Below are 24,507 nucleotides of genomic sequence, written 5' to 3'. Positions count from 1 at the left end.
AATGGCCTTGGAGCCTCAAGACTTGACAGGAAAATCATTATTTCTGTTGATTACTGTTTGATCACTGTGCACTCTCCTGGGGCTTGAATCACTGGATATAGAGACTGGCACGGGGTCACAGAGCTTTATATCAAAGTGTTTTCCCATCGATGTCCAATTCTTTCCATCTGGAAGGGACACCTTTCTGCTTGTCAGCAGACGTGGTGATGTCCTGCAGGTGGGACCTGGGATGTGGCATCCACGCTCCCCGGTGGTGATGCTGAGCCCATGGCAGCAGTAGCAGGTTGCTTTGCCACTCTTGGGATGGGATCCGTCCTCTGACCTGGTTCCTGCTGTCAGCTCAGGGGTAGGACCACCTTACACAGCTGTTTCGGAGTTACCCTTTAGTGTTATCGGGTCAATTGCTTTCACTTCAGTGTCTCCTTGGGGATTTGCCCTGGATTTCCGTTCCACGCCTCTCGTTAAGCCTCACCTTCACCACTCCACTATTTTATATGAGAAAGTTACTTCTTCTTTTGCAAAACTGCTTCTAATTAAAAGAACCCTTTTGGAATGCGTGTGCCTTTGGTACTTTTATTGAGGGGTGGGATGAGGGGTGGTGGGGAGAAAATGTTTTCAAGCCACTTCTGTTATTTTTGGCTAGAAGAAATGGTTTGGTACCTTGCCAGAGTGTTCACGATTTAACAGCTCAGGACAGTGAAAATGTAACACAGGCTGAAATTCCACGCTGTTAGTTCTGGGCTATAAAATCTTATAATCCCTCGCTGCTTTTCAGCTCAAACGAAGCTCTCAAATCGTTTACACCCAAAATTTGGTCAGCCTGAAATTTGTGGTGTTCAGTGGTGATAAACTTCCTCCCGGATGAGCTGAAACCCATTGGGGCTGCTGGTTTGTGTGCTTTGGTTGTCCCTGCAGGGTGGGAGCAGCCATTATTGAGGTCCCACAGGGGTGCTGGTGGCAGTGGGCTGGATCCTACCTCCTGTAAACCCATGCAGCCATTACAATGGGGAGGTGACTGTGGCTTTTCCCTGGCAGGGAAGCAAACCACACGCGGGCAGGTTGGCTGCAGCCCTGCTGGAAAAGGTGAGAGGTGGGAAATCATTGCTTTCCAAGGGCTGGGAGTCAAACTGCTAAGGAAACAACTCTTGTTTTCCTGCTCCTGAAAGGGTTATTGTAAACAATGCAGTGTTAGATAAATACAGGCACCTCCCTGACTGGTGGCATGTAATAACTTAGAGGTATCAACGTGCCCATTTTGAAGATGAAAATCCTCACACTGTAGAATTCTGTGAACAAGGCATTATTCTGCAAAATTGCCAGAACACGCAGCAATACTTTTTTTGAGGTCATTCAGCCCCAAAGTGCATCGTCCTCTGCTTCCAGCCCTCGCTCTGCTCTGGACACGTTTCCTTTATACATGTTTTTAGGGTTAGGAATGGAGCACGGACATAAACACTGGAGTGGATGGGAAATCTGCCATGGCATTTGTAGCCTAAACAATACCAGAGCACACAGATTGACTTCCTGCCCTGCCTTGAGCAGCACAGGCAATGGCTTGACTGAATCAAGCAATCAGGGCTTTCACTGCTGACCCTTTTCCTGCTATTTGTCTCATTTGTTTCCTCTTCTTCCTCCTGTGTTTTCGCTCTAGGGTTATTTATTTTTCTCCTTGCTCCTTTTGTTTTCATTACTTAAGTCTGCCTCTCAGTTTTATATATATATATATATATATATATATATATATATATATATATATATTTCTCTCCTCCTCTTGCTTTGACAATCATTTTCATTCTGAACCTGCTTTTCCCACAAAATCAAAAGGAACTTTATCTGAACACATTTTTCTTCATTATTTGTGCACATCCGCCATGCTCTAAGAAAGGGAGTTCTGCTTTGCTGTATTGTTTCTTTGGAAATGCAGGATGTATCCCTCTCTGAGCCCAAGCAGTATGATCACTGAAGCTTTGGTCTGAGCTCCCAGGCCCATGGAGACCTTTGTTAGGTAAAGACCCTCCTTAGGTAGAGACCTTTGTTAGGTAGAGACCCTCGTTAGGTAGGGACCTTTGTTAGGTAGGCAACTGGTATGTTTACCACTATTCATTTTCTAGCTAGGGTAAGATTAAGTCATGAGACTGATGATATGAAGCAGCATTTTCACAGACAAGCATCTCAGCTGCCAACAGGGCTGATGAAGTCATCTGCAAATTCAGAGAGTATTTCCCTATATATGGAAAAAACCCTACAGTTATCAGCACGTGGTGGAAGAGGAAGCAACCCACACCCATGGAGTCACTGATAGGCATGGCTCTGCGTTGTGCAACTCTCAGAGGCTGAGGTCAGCAGGCACAGCACAGCCTGTTTTCGAGGAAAGCAGCCTTGCAGTGACTGAATCAATGACCCTGCTGCTCCTTCTCACTCCTTGATAACACGGGACTGTGCCAACGCTCACTTTGTGCACTGAGCAGAGCGCATGCATAAGGCTGAAGGGCAGTCCTGGGGCCTCGTGCCAGGAGCCATAAAGCACCAACACGGTAATATAGCATATAGCTATATACACGGTAATATAGCATAAAGCACAAACACGGGTAACCTCACCGCAGCCCAGTCAGGCTGGAAAGATAAATATTCCTTTCTTTTTAGCAGGAGAAATTTGAGGCCCAGATGAGCTCTGCCTATGGGACCATGCATAGTCTGTGTGCCCAAGTGGCCTCACTTGCAGACGTCCTCAGTGCAGGGCAAAGAAAACACATCTTTCTTGCAAAGCAGCAGGACAGGTTATTTTTGGGTCTCTATAAATTGTCTCTGTTCTCCAGTGCTATCGCTTATACCATACCAGGGGAACACAACTGACCTAATTAAAGTCTCATTCCAACAGAACAAGACTCAACTGGTAAATACAAACTTTAAACAAAAAAAAAAAAAAAAAATCTTGGGTTCTTTTTGTGTACGTACAAGCTGATCTGCTTGGGATGAACAGCATGGAGGCAGGGGCTGGGAGGAGCAGGGTAATTAGAGTCACCAGGGAAAATGAACTATGGAAACTGTGGAAACAGGGCAAATTTTCAGATTAATTTGTGGGACAGTAACTGAATCATGCAGGAGACCTTCTCCTCTGGGACAAAACCTTGTGTAACCTGACGGGAATTAGGAAATATTTTATCACCCACAACAGAGGGGACAAGGAAAGGAAGGATTCAGCATTTCAATCCTCCATCCCAGAAAACCCTCCCAGGCAGACAGGTGAAGGTGCTGCCATTGATCCATACCACAGGAACAAGGGATGAAGGGAGGAGATGCCTAAATTGCATAGAGCAGGTAAGGGTTAACCCAGCTAGCCAGGCTGCTCCAGCCCTTCCTGCTGGAGTTCTTGGTAGGGATCCTGCCCAAACATGTTTCCAGTGGCTCACATCCAGCTCTCACTGATAAGGAGCCAGTGAATGAGCCATGAGGCAAGCAGCTCCAGCACACTTGGTGCCTGTGCACATGTGCTGCAGGAAAAGCCACCCATGAGCAGCAGCACTTCATGGCTGTCCCCATTCCCCACCTCCTTAAGAGCAATTAACACAGCACAAGCACACCTGGGCTGAGCCACCCGCAGGAGCCTTACTGCTCCCAGGCCAGGAGGAAGGTGCTCTCAGGACATTTCCCCTTTCACTACCTTTTCTCCTGCAGAAAACAGCACCTTCAGCAGTTTTAAGCACAAAAACCACAGGGCTTGGCAAGCACAGTATTGACCCTTCAGTGAAAGGAGAAACCCTGCCCAAGGTTTAAAGTTTGAGCCAGGGAGTAAACAGGACTCCTCCTTCTGCATCACATGAGCACAGTCACAGCTGCAAGATAAAAAGTTCATATAGTGAAGCCCAAGCTGTGTTGGAGGAGTGCTGTCAGGCTGTGAGTTCGATGGGGGTCCTTCCAGACCTTTCCCCCATCACTTGGTTGCTCCTCATCGCTTTCCTGAGCCTCCTGGTGCTGTAAGTAGTGGCTGGTGGACAAGCACCCTGGTACAAAGTGCATTCACAAATGCTAAAAACCTTTTTGGGGTGTTCCCATTTTGTTTGCAAGGCTGACAAGCAGGGGTGGGGGGAGAGAGAAGGGATTCATGGCCCAGGGCAGCCAGCTGAGAGCATTGGCTGCCTGCAGAAACCTTGCACTGTCTTGGTGTTAGTGAGAAGGGATGGGGCTTGGGGAGGGTGTAAAGAAATTTCTGGGGTTTGGAGTGTTTTGTTTGCTTTGCTGCAGAGATCCAGAAGCAGGAGCAGCTTTGCTTTTTGCTGCAGCAAACTGCCTGGTTGCCTATGTCAGTCACAGGAGCTGTAGTAAACAACTCAGGTGCACCCCAAGGTGGTCCTGGGGCCCTTGCAGAAGGAGAGCACCCCCAGCAGGTCTGCTGCTGCATGAAGCAGACCAACACTGCAGCCTTTCCTGTGTGGCAGGAAGCAGCTTTCTAACCTACACTCAGGGTGAAGAGCCTTCTCATTGCATAAATACATCTCACACCCTGGCTTTGTTCTGCAGCTATGGGATATGGCCCTACCAGACCTTCAAGAAGCTGGGCATTCCTGGCCCACGGCCTGTGCCGTTTTTGGGAACGTTCCTGGGGTATCGACAGGTGAGTAAGGGCAGCTGCTGCCCCAGGTCTGCTTTAGGTTCTCACTGCTGGTACTGCTTTTCCTGTACTTAAGACATCTATTTTCTCTGTCCTTGCTTCCATGATGCTTGCAGTGGTACAATCATTAAAGCTAGAAAAGACTACTGAGATCATCCAGTCCAATACTTTCAGATAGGAAGCTCTACAAGTGTGTACAGAGAAATAAAAAACACCTTTAGGCTCTGGCTGATCTGAATGAGGTATGTTCTGTCTTTCTCTCCCTTCACAGTTTAAGCTATCAGCTTCCTCCTAGATTTCTAGCCATGATCCAGCAGCTGAAAAGCTTTTGGAAACAAAGGAAGTAAGTGTCCTCCAGGCTGCTGCTTCGGGAGCATTGTGTGCTGAGCATCTGTGCTTTGGGTCAGTGCTCAGCAATCCCTCCCCAGTCGCTCTCTGTTCCACAACCTCTAAACTCCAGTGAACAGATTTCTGTACAACGCTGTAGCATTTCCCAGTTAGCAAACCTTTCCAAATAACAAGGTGTTAGCCAGCTCCAGATAACTGCCTGCAAATGCAGGACGAAATGTATTAGCTTCAGCTTCTATGAAAGAGGCATTTTACTTTTTGTTTGCTGGGCTTACAGCATGGCATGTGCTAACTGGTTTAGGTGATGCATGGCACTATGCATTCCATAGGTTTCATCCTCCCATCTCTACATTACATTTTCAGCTCTGGTTGGCTGGTGGAAGTTGGAAGGGCAGTTCACTTTCTCTGCTCTTTATTCCCTTCAGTGCCAATGTCCCTCAGTGTCTGTGTGTCTCCCCGGCCTGTGCCGGCAGCTTTGATCGCTCTTTCTCTCTCAAACTGTTTGTTTCTTGTTTCCTCTTTTGCAGGGGCTCCTGAATTTTGATCAGATGTGCTTTGAAAAATATGGTAAAATCTGGGGGTGAGTTACCATTTGCAGAGCAAAATTCCCTGCAAATCTTCTGTTTGGGGTGCTTCTCTGTCCCAAAATAGAACATTGCCATTGTGTCCCCAGTGCTTTAATGCCAGCAATGACAAGCTGGGGCGTGGGGAACATCCAGGATCGCTCCTGGAAATGTCTACATCCATCTTTGCAGGACTCCAGGACTCTCCTGCTGGGATTTCAGTACAGTGCAGGGCTGGAATGATTGCAGCCAGTTCTGGAGACTTACACTTGTATAAGCTTTGAGAATAATCTTTTTTTTCTTTTTTTCTTTTTTTTTTTTTTCCTACTCTGGGATCATTCAGAACTCACTATAGTGGAGTTAGTGACCTCAGGGCCAGGATCTCCCCATCCTCCAACACCCAGCACATCAGCGCAGCCGTGCCTTTATCTCTCAGCTCCAGATGCGTTAGTGTAGGAAGGCACCAATCACTTCCCAACCACGCAGCCTGCCCAGAAAACTCTGCTGCTGGTGTCAAACTGAGCCTCGAGCCTTTGAAGCCACTTTTCTGTCTGTCTGGAGCAGAAAGCGAGCTGCAGGCTGCCGCAGTGCGTTTCATCCTGCTCCCTCTTCCCCCAGCACCAGGGCATGAGCTCCCTTTCAGCCTTCTCTCCCTGCTCTGCCCTGGTTCTGTGCAGGCAGGCACAGAGCTCTCAGCATGCTTCTCTTGGGAACCTCTTAAACCCAAGCCAAAGCATCGCACAAAATCCATAGGAGCTTTATGAAAACCTAGCACAATTTTTGGGAAGATGAAATGTTCTCAAGCCTCTTGAAGATTGCAGCTTTCCTTGGCCGTGGCTCGAGGCTCCTGCCATTCAGCTTTCAAGTTTTTTGATTGGAAAATAGAAAAAACAGATGAGTTTTTCCCCCTCTCATTGCCTCATAGGCCACGCAGGGAGATCTCTTTCCCCCACAGGTAGGCTGTTTGGGGGGGTTTATTGACTCCAGCCACCAGTTGCTAAAGCTGCCTTTTATCTGAATGCACACTGCTATGAAAATCCTTCTGCAACAGCACAGTCGATGGTTAGAAATGCTCATGCTGTCTGTGTTTGGCCCTGTCCTTTTTTCCCTCATCTCCTGTTTTACTGCATAATAAAACTGTTTCTCATCCCCTTGGCTGCTTTGTCAGAGGGGACGCAGCTGCGTGGACCCTGCGGGCTGCAGTGGTTCATGCACAGAGCAGCAGACTGCTTCTGCTCTGCGTGACCGTGAGCAATGCACTGACCATGACTTTCTCTTGGCTTAGGATTTTTGACGGCAGGCAGCCCATAATGGCTATTCTGGACCCCGCGCTCATCAAAACCATCTTGGTGAAGGAGTGCTATAGCACTTTTACCAATCGCAGGGTGGGTATCCGTGCTTCCCTCTTGGGTGCAGAGATCATGCACCAAGGAATGAAAAGTTTCTTCTGCTTCCGAGTCTCTCTGGGCCCTTCAGCAAGCAGCTGCTCTCTGTCATGCCCGGATTTATTGACAGTATTGCCAATGAAACTCTGCTGGAGCAGTGGGGAGGCCAGTCTGGCTGGGACATCAGCCTAGGTTCACAGTGGAATTGATGTCCTGTCCACATCTTACGCTTTCATTTCCATTTCTGTTTGCTGGTAGAGGTAGAGCTGCTATGAATTCAGGGGCCAAGTCAACACTCCATTGTTGTTGTTAGTTGTGGTGGGCTTTTTGCTTTTTTTGTTGCTGTTGTTTTTTCCACTGCTATATTGTTAAAAGGATCTGGGAACCTTCGTCTGTTGCCCTGCATAACCATGTCCCTTTTGCTGTAAAATTTTGCCTTTACAGGTCTTTGGTCTGAGTGGGAGACTGGAGTCAGCTGTTAGCATGGCTGTGGATGACCAGTGGAAAAGGATTCGCACTGTGTTGTCCCCAACATTCACCAGCGGGAAGCTGAAAGAGGTAAAGAAAAGCACTGACTGAGGTTAGAAGTAATACCTTCCCCATGCCCTCCTCCTTTCTCCTCCAGAAGCCGTAGACTTGATCACTGTGGCTTGGCAAGTTGCAGGTGGCCATGAAGAGTTGACCAGCCTTGCTTACAGGGTATGAAGGAGTCAATTTCTTCTGCTTTGTTTTGCGTTTCAGATGTTCCCTATCATTGAGAGCTATGGTGAAAAATTAGTGAAAAACATTGAGAAGAAAGTGGCTAATGAAGAGCTCTTGGACATGAAGAAGTAAGTAACCATGTGGGGCAGACACAAACGTGTCTGTACTCAATGTGGCGACGGAGCCATTTGGAAAGCCCATGTCCGCACTGCAGCCATGTCCTCTTGATGGGCTGTGTTCTGCTCTGCACTGCCCAGTCTGGGTAACTGTGCTCTGTACCCCAGCTCTTGTGACTGGGGAGATTTTTTTGAAGGAGTTCAGCCCACTCCAGAAGGCCTGCAAGTCATAGATGTGGATTTTGTTGTCATTTTCACAATCTCTTTTTACCGATGAAAATCAGGATGCTATCTTGGTTAACCTGTACCACGGTCCAGTGCTTTCCAACGATAGCCTAGGTTTTTTACACTGAGAAAAACCAGGGGGATGAATGCAAATGGGGGAACTTTGGGAAAATGCAGTGCTGGCTACAGTCAAATTGGGGCAGGAGCTGCTGTGTTAGGAGTCTGCACTGAGTCCTTGGTTAAAAGAGTTTCCCTCTCAGGGATTTCTCCTAGACAGGCTGTTATTCACTACTCTGGGCTCGTCCCATTCACTCTCTTTTCTTCTCTACTCAGCATTTTTGGAGCCTACAGCATGGATGTGGTGGCCAGCACTTCTTTCAGTGTGGATGTTGACTCCATGAGCAAACCCAATGACCCCTTTGTCACCAACATTAGGAAATTTCTCAAATTCAGTTTCCTAAGCCCATTATTGATGTTCATAGGTATGACACTCCTCATCTTATAAAGCCTTGAATTGGTCACACATGGTGACCACCTGCATTTCCTTTTAGCTCCCTTATCTCAGAGTCCACTTTGCTATTTGGGGGGAGCACTTTGCAAAATCCGATTCACCCCAGCAAGTCTGTAGAAATATTTCCCCAGGGAAATCACAGTCAAGTTTTGTGCAGCTCTTGTGGGTCTTTGCTGCAGCCTCATATGCGCAGAGATCCTGTTTGCCATGAAGAACTTGTGCTTCATACCACAGAGAGCTGCACTCAGTGCAGAACTGAGGGCATATCGTGATATGAGATCAGGAGACTGAAAGAGCTGAAGGCAGGGAAAAGCAATTTGTTGGGTATAGGTGTAGATTTGTCCCACTTCTTTCTGTTAGTTTAGGGCGCCTTGCTCTAAATCTATGCATGTTGTTCTTTTCTCACCTTCTAGTGTTGTTCCCCTTCATGATCCCAGTGCTGGAAAAGATGAATGTGACACTGTTATCTAATGAAGTCATGGGCTTCTTTGATGTCTTCTTCATGAAAATGAAGAAGGAACGGGAAAAAGGGTACCACATGGTGAGTACCCAGGTGGCCTTTTCTCTTCACTTTGCTGTTCTGAGCAGAGGTAGAACCTGGTCATGTCTTTAGAAGCTATGGTGGATTTATTTCCTTCTCTCTGTAGTGGCTCCCAGCTCATTAAATGTGGGGAGGGCCAGAAGCATGCTCTACCTGGGCTTCCACATGGGGAAAGTCAATGCAGTCATCTGGTCTGAACCTCCAAGTGCTCTGAAGTTGTGGGGCTGGGTACAGCAGGCCCCTCAGCATAGAGCTTGCGCTGGACAAGATTTGGTTCCTCCCTCCCCTATCTTCTCTGACTGCCTCTGTTCCTCCCCAGGACCGAGTGGACTTCCTGCAGCTGATGATTAACTCACAGAGCTCACAGGATGGCTCCAAGTCTGCTGGTGAGAAGGGCTCGTACAAATGTATGTCTTGAGATCTGTCCTCCTCTCAGCAGAGAGCAGGTGGTTCTAGTTAAAGAGAGGATGTGGGAGAAGACTGTAGTCTTTTATTCTATGGGGGTCTCAAGGTTGCAATAGCAGGGCCGTAATAATGCTTACTGCATATGAGTCGTATCTTATTATATCTCATTTCCCAGGATAAATCCCAAGGGCTGTTTATTCAACAAAGAGCAAAGTCCTCTCTGAAGGCCAGTGATGTTGGCTGTGCTTTGTAAAGCACACAAAGTCCATATGTTGCATGCACCTTCCTCATCTACAAGCTCACCTCTGTTGCTCATCCTAGGTAAACTGTTGGATTCGAAAAATAATGGATCAGCCAAAGCAAAGCCCAGTTCATCAACATCTATCTAGGCAGGAAGCTTGTTAACTTGTGATCTGCAAGGACAGGATATTTGGATGTTGCCCCACGCTGCAGCCTGCATCCTGGCTGCAGTACCAGTGTGGAATTCTGTACCATCTCTATTACTGCTGCCACAGGGCTACTGATCCCTCAGCAGTATCTGGCTGAACTCAGAGCCCAGGGGAGCTGCTTGGCATCTCCTCACCTCTAATTTTTCCCAGAACATACCCATATTTTGTTTTTTGCCCAGGAAGCACGCTTCAAGGAGATAACAGATTTTCTAGATGAGGATCAGGCTATGCTGAGCTTCACCAGTTTAATTCTGCTTTCAAAGACAGCGAACTAAGACTGCCAAACTTGACAGTGGTTCTCTGGCTTCACACCAGTGCCAGGCTGCTGACCATGTTGCCAGAGGCTGCCAGTCCATGTCAGCTGGACAGGTCCTCTATCAGGTATTAGGTAGTTATCAACAGCATTACCTGGATGACAAGTAGGATCTTGGATTCCTGAAGGTTAATCACTTTTGTGCTGTAGATTTCAGCTTCTTACATGTCTTTGTGCCTCTTCTCAGCATTAAGTGATGAAGAGATTCTGGCCCAGGCTCTTACCTTTGTCTTTGCTGGTTATGAAACCACCAGCTCCACCCTCAACTACATCTCCTATCACCTGGCCATGCACCCTGATGTGCAGAAGCGACTCCAGGATGAGATCGATGCAAACTTGCCCAACAAGGTGAGTGGTGAGATGCTGGGGTCATTCCCACCTGCACCTTGGAAACCCTGCAGGGCTGAAGCCCTGTGTTTGCAGCCATTTTGCAAGCCTTCCTCTCCCCCCACATCCCCAGGCTGCTCCTACATACGATGCAGTTATGCAGATGGACTACCTGGACATGGTGGTGAATGAATCCCTGCGGCTGTACCCTGCTGGGGGACGGATTGATCGGATCTGCAAGAAGACAGTGGAGTTCAATGGGGTGACCATCCCAGAGGGCATGGTGGTCATGATCCCAATCTATGTGCTTCACCATGACCCGGCATACTGGCCCAAGCCAGAGGAATTCAGGCCTGAGAGGTGAGGACCAGGTGGGGGACAGCTGCACGTTTAACGTGATTCCTGGCAGGGGACATGGCAGAGAAAGCAGGGAATGCGTGATTATAACATTAAATTAGGCATTTATCAATGTCTGACATCTAGTCCCAGCATTACTGCGAGGGGAGTTTTATGATCTACATCCATAAACTGTGCATGGAATTTAATTAACTGCATTGAAGGAAGCGACAGTGAGAGCAGCTCCCAGCAGCTGTAACGTTGAGGGGTTTATGGTGAGATATTAAAACGAGAGCCATTGGGTGACTGGCACAACGCCATGCAAATCAGCGATGGAAGGGCAAAGATGGGTAGGAGATAAAACCTAATTTTTCAACTCCAGTTATGAAATAATTTCTGTATAGGAGGCTCTGTTAGCCCCTGAAAAATGAGGCAACAGCCCAAGGCAGACTTGGGACATCTTTAGCTGGCCAAGAAGACATTGAGGTCTGGCCCAGAAGTCTGTGCCCTTGATGCTAACTCCAGTATGCAGATTTGTTTGCTTTTGAGACATAGCATGGCAGAGGCATCATGAAAAGCTTAGGGGTGGAGATGGGTCCTGCTGGGATCACCACAAACCACCAGGACCCAGGAACACTGCCTTGGCTGCAGGAGGAGCCACTCCAATGGGAGAACTCTGGCAATGGGCATGTTGCACCTCAGTTATTCCAGCAGTTTAATCCTTACACCAGGTGACAAATGGAAAGGGCAGATGGGCACGGACTCTTCAAGAATTGGCTTACCTCACTGGGAGTTCATCAGAGGGTTGTGTTGGTGTCTCAGTAGTGAGGTACTTCACTGCTGACTTAATGTGGCCAGACCTCAAGCACTGGGAGTGAAAGGCTTTCTGACATGAAAACCAACTGATCACTAAGAAGTATTACTAAAATGCTCAGTGGCGAATTCCTCTGTGAAGCTGATTGTTCTTCCCTGTTTTTCATGATGTGGAGAGGAATGGCTGACGTGTCTCAAAAGCAACCCTCCCTTTAGTCACGCGGGGGGGGATGTCTTTGTGTTCTCTCCGTCCTTTGATCTAAAAGGAAGACGTGAAGCTGTAGACCTGTGCGTTTCAGGGTTTGAAATTTGGGCTCAGCTAAGAGGGAGCTCTGAGAAAAGAGTAGTTATGAAATCGTTAGCATATTTCTGGTCTTCACTTGATGCACCTGGAGATTCACGGCAACCTCCAAACAGCTGGATAAAAACAGAGGAGTAAGGTGTCTGTTGGGACAGGAAAAAGGGTCTTGGCTGCATTCTTTTCATATGCATGGAATCGCAAAAAGCTTTTGCCTTCCCAGACCCCTCATTGCTTCAAATCTGAAAGCTGACCTATCCCGGAACGACAGTTCTTTCCAATCTTATTCATTTATGTTTTCTGTAATCAGGTTTAGTAAAGAAAACAGAGACAACATTGACCCCTACACCTACCTGCCATTTGGGGCCGGCCCCAGAAACTGCATCGGAATGAGATTTGCTCTCCTCGTCGTTAAAGTGGCTGTGGTTGCCCTTCTGCAGAACTTCTCTTTCAGACCCTGCAAAGACACTCCGGTGAGAATACGGGATGATGTGTCATTAATCTGTGCTCTGTTCCCACTGGGATGATCTTCCGTGCTCTCTTTTGTCTGCATCTCAGGACAACTAGGGATCTGACTCACTTACACATTAAATCCCTCTCATCCCCAAGATACCTATAACTTCAGGACCACTGAAGCTTGTCTGTGGGTTTGCGTTTTGCTGTTTCACGCAGAGACCAGGGAGGAAGATTTCACTGAGGATTAGAGAGGCGTGTGGGAATATCTGCATTTAAATGCTCTCAGTTGTTTTAAATGCTTCAGCACAACTTACTGATACTTTTTTTTTTTTCCAGCCTCTAGAGAGGCAGATTAAATGTTGGAGGGATGCATCAGGCTCAAATCCCTGAAGTGTTCTGCTTTGCTTTGGGTGCAATTAAGCACTGGGGTGCTTTCTGCCTGCTGTGCCCTGCTGGTCTGTCCTGACCCAGCTTAGGCACAGCAGATCTCCTCCCCAGCCTGCTCCAGGGCTGTGTTTTGCAACATGAACACGGCCAGCAGCAGTGAGGCCCTGAGACAGCAGAACACATCTCTTATGGGCCACCAGGCAGCCTCTAAAGCGGAACAGTTTTTGAGCAAACATGATCTGAGCTAAATTTGAAGTGGTGGCCCTCTCCTGCTTTCAGGCTATGCAGGCTGAAGGGCGCAGAGGTGAAGCAGGAGCAGGTTCCCTCCTTCCCATCCATTTTTGGGTTTGCATGGGCTCCCACGCTGTGCTGGTGGGAACAGCTGTGCAGAACAGAGCTGCTCAATGCTGAAGCAATGCGATGACTGCTAGGAATTACCCATCAGCAAGTCCTGAACACATGGCACCTCCCTGTGATGCAGACAGCTCACAGTCTTCTACTGCTGCTCCTAGCTGTGAGCACTGGGTGCCCAGCCCTGACCTGCTTTGCTGCACCACCTGCCACCAAAGGTCATGCCATTAATGTGTTTTGCTCACTAGGTGAGCTTGGAGATTGAAACAGAGAGGGCACAAGTGTATTCAAAGGACGTTTGCTGTATGAAACAAAAATACTCATAGAATTATTACTTGGCACAAGTGCCTGGCTGGAATCTCTGCAGGTTCAGATTGCTACTCAACTGCTAACCTGGAGGTGAAAGACTGTAATAGTCCATTAACAATGCAGTGACCTATCCACCCTCCCCCAAGTCTAATGACATTTTCCTAGTCCTCTGCAATCCATAAAATTGATTATTTTTATAACTGCCCTTAATTAAAGGGAGGCAAGTTAAATATGTATTGTATTATTGTTGGCCATAGGTTTATGGGGCTCTTTCAGGCTCATCTTCAGAAAGTGTCATGTATGTTGGATCAGAGGGGGAGGGAAAGATTCACCCGAGAAAGAACATCCTTTTGGAATATATGTATGGATGTCTCTGCCTCCTCACACCCCCACTGATGGTACCTTGGGCTCAGAGCCATGTTGCTGAGATTTCCTGAGGCTCACTGGAATGTGGGGCTTTTAGGGCAGCATGTAGGGCTGGGAGAGCACTGTCTTTGTCCTGATGGGGTGAAGAACAGCTGGGGCACGAGCAGCATGTCCTACAAGTTGCCTCCCTCCATCACCAGTTTCCAGAGTGTTATAGTGAGATTTCCACCTCAGCGGAGCTCAGCACTTTTCTGTGTAACACTTGTTCCTTTAGACTCATCCCAAATATTTCTCTTCATTTCTTCCTTCCCAGAGAGCTTATTGCTCCTCCTACTCCCATTACAGCCTCACTGCCCTTCGTGGTGACACATTTTGGCATTAAACAAAATGGCACCAGTGCCCCTCTTTGGCTTCTGCTCCCTGGATGGATTCTGGCTGCTTTTGCCTCATTTCAGTAGTGTGCTGAGCTTCTCTTACAGCCCCAGGTGGATGCTGGCATTCACTAACCACTTGGTTCAAGAGCTGAGGGCTGCTATCCCCCAGCTCACAGCTGTTTTATGTGCACAGCAGTGATAGCTCTGCAATAAACACAGCTGCAAAGCCAGGCGGTGCACTGCACACAAGGGGTGGCTGAGATGCGTGTGGGCTGGAGGGGTGTTTTCTATGACATCAAAGTCCTTTTGCCCATCTTGAATGGCACTTCTGTGTGCTGTTTGTTTGTTTGTTTCTTTTTTCCTCAAGATCCCCCTGGTTTTGGACACAAAAGGTTTCATGCAGCCAAAGAAGCCTATTGTCTTGAAGATGGTCCCCAGAGCCCATGGCGATCTGCAGAACTGAAGGAGCTGTTCAGAGACTTTCAATCAATGGTGCTTTCCCTGCCCAACTCTGGAAAAGAGACAGCAGATTGACGCGTGCACTCTTGAAATGTCAGTGATGCAAATCCCCGTTTTGACACGGGGCATTAGGGGTTTGGCCTGGCATAATTAAAAGAGCATTATCCTAATGAAAATTCCTTGGCCTCAGATCCTGCTGTCCCAGATCACAATAGGCATTTTGCAAAACCATTTGCGCTCAGGTTATTTGGGTGTTTTTTTTTTTTCCTCTCCCTCTGAAGAGGCACTTTGCTCAGCAATTTGATTCCAGACACTGTCAGTCTCTTCTGGCAGTGTAATTTAAATCAAGATAGGGAGAGCGAATAGCACATAGTTAAGTAATGCTACCATTGCTCCTGCTTCTACTGCCTGCTGGGCAGCTCTGTGTATCTTCTGGTTTTATTCTCCTGGGGATGTAGATTTGTCCAGGGCTATTTCCTCAGCTATGTGCTCTGACCCTGACAAGTGTTAAAGTGGTCATGTCCTCGCAGGGATGAATGTCTGTCGTAAATTTTCTGATACTGATTTATTTAGATTTTCTTAGGATTTCATGCGTGATTCAGATTGCAGACGAGTTAACTGGAGGAGCCCAGAGACAAGCAGTTGCCCCTAATGACTGGAGCTTTGTGGAGTGAGAGAGAAGTGCCCTGCGTGTTTTGCTGCTTGTTTGCTTGTTTCACCCCAGGCGCACAGCTGTCTCTCGCACTAGTGACTGTCAGTACAGGCCACATCTACTGCACTGCCACTGTGACACCTTTTAGTCTCTGACGTGCATTAGGCCACCGTAGGACAGAATTAACTGAATTAATGATGGCACAGGGTGCAGCACTGAGAGCCTTCAGATGTCCTGGACAGCCCTGGTCTAGCAGAAAAATGTTGCTTTTGGCTTTTGAGGACAGGGAAGTCTTCCCCATCCTTTGTCCTTGTTTCCTGTTCTAGAGGACGTAATGCTCTGTGCTGTCCCGTCTCCTTCAAACTGCTGATGAGAAGCTAATCACAATAAAATGCTCACTGCCTCTTTCACATAAAATTGAAATCAGTCTCTGCTTCTGCTCTGTCCTCTGTATACAGATGAATCTACCTATAGGTCTCAGAAGCTTTTGGCCACAAAATGATGTGGTCCCATCACTGCTCCTAGCAGGGGTTCCTCACTCCTTAGGAGCAATCTTCAAAGCATCTCTGCCTCAAAAATCAGCACTACATAAGGGATACAGAAGCCAACTTTTGCAGCTTGTTTTTTTCACCACATTATCTCAAGACAAATTGCTGGAGGTGCTGGCTTGCTTGTCTCAGCTGGGCATTTGTCTTCCTGTGAGAGCAGAGAGCTCTGATTCCTGTGCCTGCTCCATGCTGCAGACCAGCTGGCTCCACACAGAGTTCTAAGTGCTTTCCATGATCTCTCATGCACCTGCTCCAGAGCACCCTTTCACAGCCTGATCTGTTCTACTTCCAATCTGTTGTAGTTCAGGGCTGGGTGAGATACTTGCACCTGTCCCAGTCACTACCGTGTGTAATCAATGCTGCTTGGATTCCTGAGGGATGAAAACTCACAGGCTCACATAATGGCAAGGGTTGGAAGGGACCTGAAGGATCATGAAGCTCCAACCCCCCCCCCCGCCACAGGCAGGGCCACCAACCTCCACATTTAATACTAGACCAGGCTGCCCATTAAGGGTGTGAACAGGCAGAGCAGAGCCAGCTCCTGCAGGGCTGAATGCTGGCTGCCCTGTGCTCTGTTCCTACGCCTGCTCTTACATGCAGGAGCCAGGCCTAAATTTGGGGGATCCAGCTGTCATCAGTCAGTGAAAGCACATCCGTTCCAAAGCTCTTCTGTATGTGGTGTCTGTATACTGTTGCTGGATGGCTAAGGAAAGGACCATTTAATCGTGCTGGTTAGGTGCTATCCCATCCAATCTCAGCAGATAGGCAGCAGCATCCTTACAGCTGATCCATTTGGATGCTGCAGTGTGTGTGAAAACTCATTATATCCCCAATGAATGTAAGGAGTTGGCTTGTGTGCATTGTCAGTAGTAAGAGCTCATTCTAGAGGTGTTCCATTTAAGATGCTCAGTCCGAAATCATAGAATCCTTAAGGCTGGAAGAGATCTCTAAGATCGAGTCCAACTGACAACCCACCCCCACCACAACACCCAGCCATACCCCTCAGTGTCACAACCATATGATTCTTTAACACCTCCAGGGACAGTGGCTCCACCACTCCTCTGGGCATTCCAACACTTGAAATAAGTGACAGAGCAGAGCCATTGGTGGTGTGAAGTGGTCTCCAGTGCAAAAATGGGCTTAGGAACTTCAGTCACTAGAGAGCAGTTGTTCTCCTTTCTATATTGCTTTTCTGTTCTGATATATTGTTATTATAGTTAGATTGTATGTATATTATTATATACTGTTCTTTTATTTCTTTCTATATTTTATATTTTCTTTTTATATTTTTGAGGCGTTTAGTCAAAAACCCCCAGAGACACATAAAAGCCTTTCTGCAGTGGATTAAATTCCCCAGTGAAAGTCATCCTTGCCTGAAAGGGTAAGGAAGAGCAAGGCTGTTTCCCTTGAGAGTCAACGATGAGCTGAGAGGGAGGGCGAGAAAATTCAGCTTCCCCCTCTGCCTTTGTGAGCTGCAGCAGCACATTGCCCTTCTAGACTTTGCACAAAGGCAAGAGTTCATCTTCACTTTCAGATGTTACCATCCCCCCTTTCAAAGCCATGGCACTGTGTTTGACTGCGGCCACGACAGCACATCTCCAGGGAGAACAGCAAAACACAGAGGCGGTCAGAAACCTGGGAACAAACAGCAGCCAAGCAACTCCGCCGCCGCAGCGGGTGACAAAAAAGGGGCACGGGAAATCCCAAGGGTTGCTTGGAGGGGTGACCGAGGAGATGAGGGTGATGAAGTAACGCACAGCGTTGCAGGTCAGGGAGGCATTAATGACCTGACCAGGATAAAGGCTGTAGCTTGATCAGTGGCGGTGATGGAAGTCACGAGCCATGCGAGAAGGGTTTTGCCTTCTTGCTCTGTGCCCGTATTGGAATTAATCACTTGCACACAAATGTCAACACTGCAGAAAATATCCTTTGGGATAATCTCTCTCGTAAAGCCGCTTAACATTTTAGTAATAAACAGTTCACTTCCAGGTGTCAAAGGATTGCAGCCTCTCTCATCTCTGTTCAAAGCATCTCCGTCTGCCGGCACCCAGCATTTCTTCCCCGCTCCAACCAAGCGTAGGAGCATGGATTTGCCTGCCTGGATCCTGCCCTCAAGCTGGTGGCACTCTGCCTTTATCTCCAGGCGTCTGCGATGGGTTCTGGCAAGAGACAAAGCAACACTGAGGCGTGCCAAATCCCAGCTCCGTTTTGCTGAATTTGGGCACCTTTAAGAATAGTGAGAGCACCTCTTTGCTGTTTCACACTTGGGCTTATAGGAAGCTTCAGGCAGTGAAGGTGATCTCCCTTCTGCCTTCACAGACATGAGGTTTCCAGCAACACTGGGCCTCAGTTTACCTGTAAGCACGTAACAAATTGTTTCTGGCTAAGCAATGGTGAGATGCGTGAAGCGTGTCTGCTTTTGTGTCACGCTTTGATTCAGATCCCAACGAGGTCAAAGAGTAATCAAGTGGGTTTCCTTTTGGATGGTACTCAACCAGAAGTGCTTCAGGAGCTTATCTAATGTGCTCCAGCTGCTGATGGCTCAAAGCAAGTCCCCTGCTCCCCTGAAATTCATAAACGATCTCTATATGGCCCTCAGCAACAATGCCTTTGATCTTGTTTCCTCCTCTCATAGCACAGTGCTGCTTCCTAACGCAAACACAGCGTAGCAACAACTCCTGCAAATCTCTTATTGATCTAAGGAGAGCTCACCACAGAGCTGCAACATCCAGTCCCAGCCCCATTCACTCGTTTTTCAATCCTTTAGGCTGTTTCTGAGCAAGAGCACCCACTACAATTCATATGGTGCTTGAAGTCACATCACTGCTGGGCTTACCATGTGCTGTAGTGCCCTGCTGGCTCCAGGTGCCCTTCTCCAGCTGAACCATGTCCCCATCCAGTCCCTGCTGGGGGAACACACGCCTGCCACCATTTGCAGCCACTCAGAACATCCCTGACCCAACCCAGGCTGGTGTTGGGCTGCCACACGAGTGCTGTTTGGGATGTGCTGCTGCAGTGAGGCAGCCCTCCAGACAGCCCCACCAAACGCTCGATTCAGGTAAAATCAATGGCATAATTAGCCCACAGAGTCTGCCCAAAGGTCAAGAAGCAGCGATTTTTTTCTTGCCGCAGCTTTTGTCACAAGGATTGCAAGCAAAGGCACTTCAGCAGGTGGGTTATAAAAGTGTTATGACTGCTGGTATTAAGCTGACAGACTAATGTGACAAGTGCTTAACAAGGTCTCCTAAAATAGAGAGGTAAATGCTTTGCAGCGCCGGTTGCTCGGACAACTCCGACACGAACCGGTGGCACCAACCACATGGACAGCAAAGCACAGGAGCAGCAGGGAGGAGGAAGAGGAGGATGGGAGGAGGAAGACAGGACCAGGTAGGGGAACCCTCCTCTCCCCCAGTTCTATCCCTTGACCTCGAATTTGTCCTCCAGCTACTCCCCCCCTCCCCACTGCACAGCTCTGTGCTGCTCCCCATGTGCCATCTGCAGTGAGAGAGGACACAGGGATGGCTGTGTGTGCATGGATCCATGTCTGCCCCTCCAATCCCGCAAGTGTTTGTACTCTACCAGCTGGACACACAGCACCCCACGGGCTCTCATTGCACCAGCACTCAGATCTCTCATTTTGAAGCCCAGCATCCCTATTCCCCCCCAGAGTGAAGGCAAACAGCCAGGATGCTGCCACGGTGGATTCAAGGTTTCAAGTCAAACAGCAGTCATTTAACCACTCTTTTAAAGTTTGTATCATTTGAATGTCATATGTCAAACTGAGGCTACTTCCACTAAAGGCAAATAGATATTTATTCCCCTCTCAGCTGGCCAGCAGACTGATATTCATTATTGAAGGATTGCAGCTGCTGGGGATTGAAATTACCTGTAGGAGTGCATCGAGCAAAGCCTTCCACCTCTTTAAGGGTTATTCCCTGTAATACCAGCTCATGCATTTTAGCTCAGGCTCATTTTATAGCTGCTGTGGGTCTGCAGTTCCTTTTTCCTGTGGCTGCACAAGGTCAGGCATAGGGGTTTGGAGCATTTCCTCTCAGATGCTGTTGCTACTCCATTTTTCGTGGTTTCTCTCAGGCTCAGACCACCATGTGCCCGCTGCTGAGGTTGGTGATGGAATTGCTGCTCTGCTTGGCCTTGAGGCTGTGACCCAAAACATCACCACTGCAATTCCCCAGGGGCACTGCAAATCCTCTTCCTGGGGAGTCTCTGCGTAAGAGACTTATGCCTCTATCTTGTAGCACATCGTGCACATAAAATATTCAATTGGCTGCGCAGAAGTTTAGGGACAAAACCAAAGATAACAGAGATGATCAGATTAGTTTGCGTTTAGACATTGCCTTGAACTTCACAGAGCAATTTACACCTACATGAGGGACTGTGGAGTTATATTGAATCAGACCAGGAGCATTTTACAGCCACTTTGCATAAGCATAAATGATAGCATAAGGTGCAAAGGAAACAGCCAGCCAGACAATTACATGGCATCTTCACATGCCTTATTAATCCTCATTACAGCCTTCTGTGCTGAGGCTCAGTATCTTCCTTTCCCCTGTGAGGACAGGTGAGGCCGTGGAGCCAATGCAGCCGTCTGCCAAAGGAACAGCACCTGGCTGCTGGGAGCAGTGCCCTTGTCCTGGGGAACTGTGTGCCCTCTGCATGAGGAGCATCTTGCTGCAGTAGGGATGGAAAACATGACTGGCTTCTGAGCAATGTGTGATGCTCAACCATATGTCTGCCTTTTTGTCTATTTTGGTGGGGGTTTTACTGACCCATCTGCTGTTGGAGTGGGGCCTGCAGAGGGCACGGGGATGCTCAGATGTTGGAGCACCCCTGCAATGGGGACAGGCTGAGAGCTGGGGGTGTGCAACCTGGGGAAGAGAACGGGAGACCTGGGGAGACCTAACTGTGGCCTTCCTGTGCCTAAAGGGAGCTGATAAACAGGAGAGTGACTTTTTACGCAGTCTGATGTTGATATGACAGTGGGGGTGGTTTTAAACTAAAAGAGGGGAGATTTAGGCTGGATGTTAGGGGGAAATGGTTCACACAGAGGGAACTTCTGCCTGTCCCTGGAGCCACCGAAGGTCATGGATGGGCCCTGAGCATTGAGCTATTGAATTGAACTATTGAATGAAACACTGAACATGAACTATGGGGGGCAGGCAGCCCATGGCAGAGGTGGGGCTGTGGGGCTGTGAGGTTCCTTCCACACAATCGTTCTGGGATTCCATGGTGGAATCTACTATCTTTAAGGACCCTTCCAATACAAACCCAAGCCATTTTATGGTTTGGTTTGGTTTGGTTTGTTCTTACATTCCTTCCAATCCAAACACTCTATGAGATTCTGATTATTGTTCACTGCAGTTCTCCCATTAGGTGTGATTCTGAAATTCCTTAAGAGGCAACAGCTCCACATCACTCCCATAGCTCTGGTCCCATTTACCATTCAGAGCCTGTTGCTTACAAGCTGGTGGACCTGAACCCTTCCAGCAAAAGCTGACAAGAGAGAGCTGAGCTCTGCAGGCAGGTGACAGCCTGAACAGTCAGACCAGCTTTCCACAGTTGGGAGAATGGCTATCTGATGTTCTTTCTGGGAATCTTATTAATGTTATCTGATTATTTCATAATAGATATAACACATGCGTGAGCGCTGACAGGCTGTAATTGGGCCTTGCCAGGGAATTACTCATATTTTTCATTCTTGAAGGAACTAGCAGCACATTCGGTTACACTAACGACCTCATTTGTGTGGATTCCATTCACTTTATGTGTCTCGCTCTTGAGGTATTATAGTGAGGGCAATGATTTCTCACTTGAAGTAAACGTCACAGTCTCGAGGCAGGTGCTCTCCTCTCCTTTGGATGCTGCTCAGGGATGAGCTCATTGTTCTCTGCTGAAAGGAGAGAAAAGAGGCTATAGCCAGCTGAAGCAGCAGGATGAGAGGTCATGGCCATAAGCTCCGGGGCTTATGCTGCACCAGGAGAGGTTCAGGTTGGTTATTAGGAGAAATATAATCTCTGAAAGAGTGGTGATGCATTGGTAATGCTGCCCAGGGAGGTAGTGGGGACACCTGGAGGTGTTCAAGAACCATGTGGATGTGGCACTGATGGACATGGTTTGTTGTCATGGTGGGGTGAATTGGGGTTGGACTTGGTGATCTTAGAGGTTTTCTCCAACCTTAATTACTCTATGAGTACAGATCTCTCTGAACTGGAGGAAGTATCTGTGGATGCTTTGCCAGTCCTTCCTGCCTACTTAGAAACCCTTCTCTGGGCCTTTTTAGGTGATTTGCAAAGAAGCGTAAGAAGCAGAGCATCTACCCAAGCTCTCAGCCAAAAGGTTTTTTTAACTCTCCACGGCTTATAACTCCACTGATAATTTCAGCCATGGAGAACCTTTCCCCGCTACGCTTACAATTGTGCCCTTTTGTGTGCATATCAAAGCACAAGCAGCACATCCTCGTCAATAAAAGTCCTTTCTAATTCCTTTTTATCCTCCCCAAGGGAGTGCTCAGAGCCCTGTGGAACCCTGAACAACCCTTTAATTCCTCCCTCCCCGTCCCCATGCCGCTTGGGGCCTCTGCTGCAGCCACTGTGACAAGCACTGCTCCTTCATCAGGCAGAGCAGTGGCTGTGAATGACACAAAGCATCACCTGCCCACGGGGACCCAGTGCCCCGGCTGCTTCTGCAACGTTATCAGAAACGTTTCCGCGCATTTGTTTGTAAAATGTCTTTATCCAGCCAAGAGAAATGTCCCTTGAAGTCAACTAACCAAATAAATAAATAACAGCCAGAGACAATGCAGGGAAAAAAGAGAGAGAGAGAAAAAAAAAAGAAAAAAAAAAAAAAAAAAGAGTTTCTAGGGGGAAAGAAGTGATGGATTGGAAGAGATTTGAGGCTGTTGCGATGTGCAGCTCAGCGCACAGTGTGACAAGAGAGTCCGCGTCGCGCCGCTTCCCAGCCTTCCATTTTAAATGAAGTCTTAGCAATGCTGATTTGAAAGTGTTGGAGAGGGGAAGCAGTACAGCCAGATGTGAGGGGTCAACATTATATCAAAATTGGAGGTTTTTTTCCTAATACAGCGGCTGAGAGCCTTGTCGGAATAAAGCTCCTTGAGTGGGGTGCAGAAGATGGAGCTGCTGGGAGTTTTTGGTGTGTTTGTGCATAAATGAGGGACGTGGTTTGGTGTCAAGGTGGGGATGGATGGGGATTGGGCTTGGTGATCGTAGAGGTCTTTTCCAACCTTAATGAGTCTGTGATGCTGTGGTTCAAAATTTGAGCAAAGACAGTAATGATTTCCCTTTTAACCACAACAATAGGAAGCAATGGGAATCCTGACCCAAAAGATTTTGCTTTCCAGGAGCATCCTTGAGAAGTCTGTGGAGACCCAGGGAAAAGAGCTGATTAATACCGCTATTAATGAAAATAAACGCAGCATAAAATTCCAAGTACCACGACTGCTTCCCAAAGCATCCAGGAGTGAGGGACAGCAGCAAATGCAATAAAGCAGAAATTCACTACGACTGTCAAGGGATAACGTTCCCTAACTCAGAGCCAGGCCTGTAAGTGAGAACGTACCATCCATAGCAAAGCAGTCTGCGACCTTCAAGTGCTCATGTGGATGGAAAGTGATCTCTGAAAAGCAGCCCTGAATGCTGCTGAGGGCTGCTTCCCCTTCCCAACCCTTCAAAGGGCTCTGTATCTCCTCCTGCCCTCTGTGATGCCCAAGGTGATATTGCCCAAAATGCAGATCAGACGTTTTCTGGTCAGTTTGGTGACAAAGCAGTAGGGAACATTCTGCCCAGCACCAATATGCAGCTTGGTGCCTGCATGTGTCTGTGCCCATGAAGGCTCTCTGGCTTTTTTACATGTGTATTTATCTCATTTATTTGGCCAAAGGAATTACAGGATTGAAAGGAAATTAATAGCTCAGCTCCCAGTCAGCTTCTTATTTTGAATCAATCCATTCTTTTCACTTGGACTGAACTAAATAATTAATTGTGTTACCTAAAAATAATTAGGGCTAATATCATACAGATTACACTACCCAGTTCTAACAATAATGTTGTTAAGAACATCTAAATAACCCAATATTTAATTACAGTCTGGCTTGTTTAGTGATGTGCGGGTTTGGGGGGGGGGGGCCTTCTATTCCTGCAAATTTGGGCCAGCTCCATTGATTAAACAAGAACTTTTTATAGCTAGCGTTCAAATTATCAAACACTTGCCTAAAGCAATCCCATTGATCAAGTGTATCATTTGTAATACAAATGTTTTTATTAGGAGGCTTTGTTCAAGATAAATGAAGGATCAAATTAACTGGAGATTGGTTTGAGTAGAAAATGCTGCAGCTGGATAATTTCAAGCACTGAGGCTGAACATTTCTTTCAAATGATGAGAAGTCATCAACTAAGCCTTAATATAAAACACGCACGCACAGAGGCATCTTTGTATTGATTCCTCTCATTTCTGAGGCACTCTTTCCACAAAGCACGTTAGGATTTGTAGGAAATGTTACAAGCCAACACCCCACTGCAACTAAACCAGTCTGAGGTTTTTATTCTGGCCAAAATTATGACGCTATCAGCACCCCAACAGGCACCAGAACCCTCTTCCCTCTCTGCCTTCTCCAACCCCATCCTTCTGCCT

At 47.6% G+C, this 24,507-nt stretch overlaps 1 protein-coding gene across 1 annotated transcript; it reads left to right on the top strand.

Annotated features, from left to right (window-relative positions):
* Positions 1-3,903: 3,903 nt before the first annotated feature.
* Positions 3,904-14,647, top strand: LOC306952100 (cytochrome P450 3A29-like; the record flags this gene model as incomplete). The annotated part of the gene is made up of 13 exons (XM_079542746.1): positions 3,904-3,974; positions 4,519-4,612; positions 5,485-5,537; positions 6,806-6,905; positions 7,350-7,463; positions 7,647-7,735; positions 8,282-8,430; positions 8,873-9,000; positions 9,320-9,407; positions 10,355-10,515; positions 10,628-10,854; positions 12,252-12,414; positions 14,552-14,647. The coding sequence occupies 13 exons, from the start codon at positions 3,904-3,906 to the stop codon at positions 14,645-14,647; spliced, it is 1,533 nt and encodes a 510-aa protein (XP_079398872.1).
* Between the last annotated feature and the right edge of the window lie 9,860 nt (positions 14,648-24,507).

This window comes from Tetrao urogallus (genome assembly GCF_951394365.1).
Source record: "Tetrao urogallus genome assembly, chromosome: 15".
Lineage (NCBI taxonomy): Eukaryota > Metazoa > Chordata > Aves > Galliformes > Phasianidae > Tetrao > Tetrao urogallus.
The sequence above is the reverse complement of the archived record's forward strand: the minus strand, read 5'-3'. Positions and strand labels throughout refer to the sequence as shown.